Consider the following 6,200-nt stretch of genomic DNA (forward strand, 5'->3'; position numbering starts at 1 on the left):
TCCATTTTGAATCTCCTCCGTAACGGAAAAAGAAAAACCAGATCGTCGCCGGAGCCTTGCCAACATATAATATTTTTTCCACAAAAATTTCACTTCTGGCATTCCAGCTACACCGAAGTCATTGATTTTCACTGCTTATAGAGATTCTCGTTGATCATTTCTGGGCTGTTTTCTGATCATTTATACATTTCTTGAAGATTCAAAGAATTTGAAGAAATCCCAGAAATCAGTGGCCTTTGCAGAACTTCTCAAAAAGGGTTTGGAGTAATTCTTGAAGGGGTTTGAATTTCCGGTAAAATTACTCATATTCGCTTAAAATCTCTATCACCACGTGTGTGTAATCACTTTTTTCCCCCCGGTACTCATTGATTATGCATAAAGTTCTTCAGTTTTTGATGCTAAGGTTGTGAAGAAATAAATAAAGAGAAATGAGTCAATCCCAGAAATCAGTGGCCTTTGCAGAACTTCTCAAAAAGGGTTTGGAGTAATTCTTGAAGGGGTTTGAATTTCCGGTAAAATCACTCATATTCGCTTAAAATCTCTATCACCACGTGTGTGTAATCACTTTTTCCCCCCCCTGTACTCATTGATTATGCATAAAGTTCTTCAGTTTTTGATGCTAAGGTTGTGAAGAAATAAATAAAGAGAAATGAGTTGAAGAAGGTATCGAGAGGAATTTTAGGTAAGTCACTATCATCAGAAGTTGTTACGATTTACGAACACAGACAGTACGGACTTTCTCTTTCATTCTTTTGTCTGAATTTGCATTCATAAACTGCTTTCAAAACTCGACACTCTCTGCATTCAATTCATTTCTACAGCTACCGTGTTTCTCATTCTTATCCCAGTTTGCAAAATTCAAGTAATCATGAATACGTCTCGTTTTCTAACAATTTAAGCTTTTGACGTATTCAGAAAAGTTTGGTGTTAAGCTTATGACGAAAAAATGAATAGGAATGCATACGAGTTGATTGCTGAGTTTAAATTTTTACAGAATCTTGATAATAATAATTATTTGTTTCCTTCAGGTACAGAGAAGAAGATAAGAATAGAAAGAAGCAGCAGCAGTAGAAGAAGAAGAAGAAGAAGGTGATAACGATGTTGACATGTATTACGTGCTCAAAGCAAAGAATTGAAGAGGGTGAAGATGAAGGCTCGCGTGGGACTCCCGCCGTCAAAAGCCTGACTACACAGGTTCTAACACGTACCCTACGTACCCTACCCCCTGAAAAACCTATACGTACGTACAGCTGTATCTATATATGCATAGCATGGTATAGGATTTCTGCTTTGCTTCTTTTCTTTCTCTGCCAGTTTCTTTTTTCTTCTTGGTGAAGACTAAAGCATCTATCCTATTCAGTAGCTTTTCCCACGTCCAATGGTGGGGTCCAATTTTTTAATTTCTTTTGTGGACCCCATGAAAATGTTATTCTTATTTTTACTGTTTGGCTGGACTAGGTGGTTTTTGTATTAGGCTTTTGTTTGGATTGGCATTTAAAATGGGTAAAATGGTCTTTTTATATGGCAGAAGGAACTTGAATTTCTCCTTTGTTTTGGGATGGAAAAGCACATTCCCTCCTACTTTCCCCCATATCAACAAATAAATTATCCTTGTTTTTGTTTATTTCCCATATAGAAACAAGTAATTGTATCGAGTTCCATCTACGGAATAATAGATATTTCATTTCTCGCAAATTTTATGCAGAGAAACTTGTATTCGTATGTGTCATTTATGACGAAGTACATTCCGTTCTCGGTAAATAAGCAATGAAAAATATTCTTCAATCATTCTGTACCTCTCTTTCTTACAAAACAATGGAAATGTCATTTTCTTTCGATCCTCTTTCTTACCAAACCAACCAAACACACCCTAAAGGATTGTTTGGGACCTAAATATGAAATTTTTGCTCATGGCCTCATGGGGAGGAGAGGACCACATGTAAAGATGGTATGGCTGCAAAACCAATGGAACTTCTAAGTTGGGGCACTGTTAGCAAAGACAAGGACTTAAAACTGTGGGGAAGACATAGTCATGCGACATCTTGGATCATGTGTCCAAATCTTGGTCCCAATACATTGGTTGAAGCTAATAACTAAATATATACATTTGTCTTTTAGATCGATTTGTTCAACATGGTACCAGAGCATGCACGTCTAGTCTCATGATCACACATTTAATTAATTGTACGTACCCTTAGGTTTTGATGGAAAAAAATAATCCCGCTTCACGAATCATGTGGCGGAACGTATTGAAAATGATATTTAAAATATATACGATGGTCATATTAAAAAGTTTAAGCATTTTTATCCAACGGTATTAATAAAATAAGTTGGATATAATGCATAAATTTTCCACTTCCGAAATTAATTTAACAATTCATTGAACTATGGAAGTTAGCAAGGACCGTTACTAGTATAGACATTTTTTATCTCAACGAGACAAATCCCTATAAGTAGAAAAGGGAATCTATAGTCCTAATCCTTATCGACATACTTGTGTGTATTCTCTTAGGAACTACATGATTGATCTTCTTCGTTGTTATGCATATATGACTTGTTTGCTAGGTTAGATGTTACAGTATTTGATGGTATTAAGAAAAAAAGGTTAAAATTTTTGTTCATTTTATGGTCTATTCGTCTTCTTCATATAAAACATGCTCATACATTTACGTATAATTTCGCAGCTTTAAATGATAGTTGCATGTTTTCATTGTCTTCCCATTGTGAGGCAGATCAAGGATATGGCATTGAAGGTTTCAGGAGCTTTACAATGCAAGCCTGGGACTGGAGATGGCAGTTACAAGAAAGGACGTAGACCATATCCCGAATTCGATACTATTTCAGAGGGTGTTCCATACCCTCTTGTGCAGCCAGGAAGTTCAACTTCTACTCCAGCTTGGGACTTTACGAGCACTGGACATCATGCTGCTCGACCAGACTCGAGACCTGGTCGACTGGAATCTGTTTCAGCCCAGTCTGGTTTATTGCTTGTACAAGATGAAGATGAACCAAAAGAGTGGATGGCACAGGTGGAGCCTGGTGTTCAAATTACCTTTGTCTCTCTCCCGTGTGGCGGGAACGACCTTAAACGGATACGCTTTAGGTAAGTATGGAAAACATATCATCCTTGACGTGTTCTAATCATCATATCAGTATCTGATTATTCTATATGCATTGATAATTTCTATTGGGATCCATATTGATTTTGATTCAATATCATGCTAATGTCAATGTGAAGCCGGGAGATGTTCAATAAATGGCAAGCTCAGAGATGGTGGGGTGAAAATTATGATAGAATAATGGAGCTCTACAATGTTCAGAGATTTAACCAGCAAGCTCTCAACACTCCCGGAAGATCTGAGGACGGAGTAAATTACATTTACTTTCTTGCATTGCGTTTTTATATTGAGAACGAGGCTTAATTTGTTGTACATATCTGTATGTAAACTAATCGGAACTCTCGACTCCTATTGCTGCAGAGAGATTCTACTTACTCAAAGCTCGGTTCTGCCATGGAAAGTCCTCGGATGACTCCATTCAACAAAGAATGGACTCCAACTCCAAGGTTCAAACCTCCTGACCATCTTCAAGTTGCGGCTAATCAACATTACAATCCTGGATCGAGTGCTTTCACGGCTGGTTGCCCCANGTATTTTCTTTCTAGGGTAAAAGTTGTAATAGTTGGTTCTATCTACAGTAGTATATGAAAGGCTTTTATAAAATCTATAGTAGAACAATGCTATGGGTTGACCCCGTAGATTGGTCCTTCCACGTGGCCAATCGAGAGCCACTCCAGATGTTCCTTCTTGTATGCAACAACAAACGGTCGGGCGTATATGGCTGTTCCCAGCGGCGGTGGCGGCGGCCATATACACTCTGAAAATCAAGTTAGCCGACGGTGGTGACGATTTTTGCCAGAATACGCAAACTTGGGGGAGGAGAAAATGTATATACTTTGTGGTGGAATGACACTTTCCTTCTTCTTAGCCAAGTCCTTGGGTTATTTATAGGAAAAAGGTGTCGTTGGATGCAAGACACGTGGACTCATCCGACGGTGCAAGGCGTCTGCTCGTAGACATCGATCAGTCACTTCTTCTGACTAGGAATTGATATATGACAGAAATGTCACATCCATATTTCCTAAAGTTACGGGCACAAATATGGCCAAAAGATTCGTTCGTGAAACTGGTGGTGGAGGGGTGTTTCTCCTCTTCTGCCTCAGCAAAGACGCCTCGGTAGATGTGAACGCCTCGGATCCTATCACTTCGGAATATCAACGCCTCGTTCATGTTGTACGAGGCGCACCTTCCTCCTTACAGAGCACCTAGGATAGGCAAAGCACTTAGGCGTGCCAGGTGCTATGTACAGAGGCGTAACACTATGTGTACAAGGGAGTTTTACAGGGAAATGTACAAAATTCCACTGGGCATGTTTTCATTAGGTGTTGGGCGAAAAAAAAAAAAAAGAAGCCATACAGGTGTTTCCATCTTAGCACCTAATTTCTATACAAACAACTTAACTGTTCACCGGAATAGCATAAAGGGAGTCGGCTCCTATTGCCAATTTATAGTTTGATCAGGGACTCCTATAAGCAACTCGAGCCGATTAACAATCCAATTCTTAGTTACCTTTTAAGGCAAAATCAAGCTCTACGTGCATATGTAACATTTTTTGAGTAGTATGAGAATTCAATAATTACAAAATTTATCATGGAGTTCATTTTACAATTATTAAACACAAAAGAGAGAGAGTGAGAGGTAGATACTTACTTGGCACCTGGTTTGGCTACATTCTTGAAGATCCTCTTAGCACAGTTCCTTGCCTCCAGTTCACTGGTAATGTTCTCAGCCTCGGCTCTTCCAAACTCATCAACAGTTTTGGAAATAGTCGACAGCCCAAATGACATAACGTAATTTGCCAACCTCTTTGCGCTCCATGCAGAAGCCGTACTCTGGGTGCTCAGCTTCCGCAACTTCTCAATATCTATCCTCCTTGTTCCCACCCTCTTCGATTTTGAAAAAGCCCGAGATTCTGGCCTCAACTTTGCTGGGAGCGATTTTGATACCATCAAATCCTTGTGGTGTTCTGCCTCATATGTCACCTCGTCCATGGGCGGCCCAAGAAGAATGTCGAGAACATAGTTATGAAAAACACTCTCCTTCATGCGATCAAAATATGTAGTGACATGAAAAGAAGAGGCCAAACTCTTGACTAATACAATTTTGATGAGCCAAATTGTAGCGCCTATAAGAACTGCCACCAGGGCTTGGAAAACTTTCTGCAATAATTTGTTCTCCTTGTGGATCTTGTAACTGAATATAACAGTCCATGCTAGGAGAACAAGGCCTAACCAAACACAATTCTGGATACTCTTGCGGAGTCCATAGACGAAGTACAGAACCTTTTCGCGAAGCATAAAGTTTCTTTCGATCAGGAAAGCACTGATTCGAATTATCCATTCAGAGACAAGGCGGCCACTGAAAATGACAAGAATCATTAGGCACCATCTCCATAGCTCAAGCCCACATTTCAGCTGGTTCCTGAGAGAGGAAATTGTTAAGGAACAGATCAAACAAGTTGATATGATACAAAACAATATCCACTCAATCAAAATCCTGCAGTTGATTTTGAATTTCTTCTTCAGGAGTTTTTCCTTCACAGTTCCTCCCTCTCCTTCATCAAATTCCTCATCATCTTCTTCACTTTCTTCATCACTATCACTTGGAAAGCTTTCGTTTCGTTTCAAGGGCTCGAATTCATGGGATTCAGCTATGATTTTCTGGTTGGCTGGAAGAGTAAACTCGAGCAATCGAGATTTGGGTTTTGAGAAACTCAGACGGTGTAGGGACTGTACTCTTGCAGGTGGCAGGGGTGGCTTGGTTTCCGCTACTGTGTAAGGAGCAGCTACTGGCTTTGATTCAAGGGAGTGGCCATTACTGTGCTTTTGTTCATCCATGAACACAATTACGTGATCAGAAGTTTGTGTCTCCATATTTTTGGTTTTTCTACACGGTAAAATTTACCTCTAATTTAATGTGCTTTTAGCATTATCAGCCTTTGCATTATATAGGACCAGGGGGTGTTGTTGAGGAGTTAATTGGCAGATCAATGGCAAAAATATGTGGTCCAGTTCCTCGCTCTCATGCAACAGTGAAAAATCATGTTGCAAGAACAATGCTTTCTGTATCGTGCACATGTTA

The 6,200-nt window shown here is 39.5% G+C and overlaps 1 protein-coding gene across 1 annotated transcript in view; it reads left to right on the top strand.

Moving 5' to 3' along the window:
* Positions 1–442: 442 nt before the first annotated feature.
* Positions 443–6,200, top strand: part of LOC111398586 (protein BREVIS RADIX) — a 9,857-nt gene continuing 4,099 nt past the window's right edge. The window contains exons 1-6 of the mRNA XM_023025555.1: positions 443–512; positions 625–682; positions 1,029–1,194; positions 2,733–3,103; positions 3,239–3,368; positions 4,750–4,757. Coding sequence (XP_022881323.1) covers positions 1,099–1,194; positions 2,733–3,103; positions 3,239–3,368; positions 4,750–4,757 — 605 coding nt within the window. The 5' untranslated portion in view covers positions 443–512; positions 625–682; positions 1,029–1,098. The remainder of the gene's footprint in view (positions 513–624; positions 683–1,028; positions 1,195–2,732; positions 3,104–3,238; positions 3,369–4,749; positions 4,758–6,200) is intronic.

Source organism: Olea europaea, chromosome 8, assembly GCF_002742605.1.
Source record: "Olea europaea var. sylvestris chromosome 8, O_europaea_v1, whole genome shotgun sequence".
Taxonomy (NCBI): Eukaryota; Viridiplantae; Streptophyta; class Magnoliopsida; order Lamiales; family Oleaceae; genus Olea; species Olea europaea.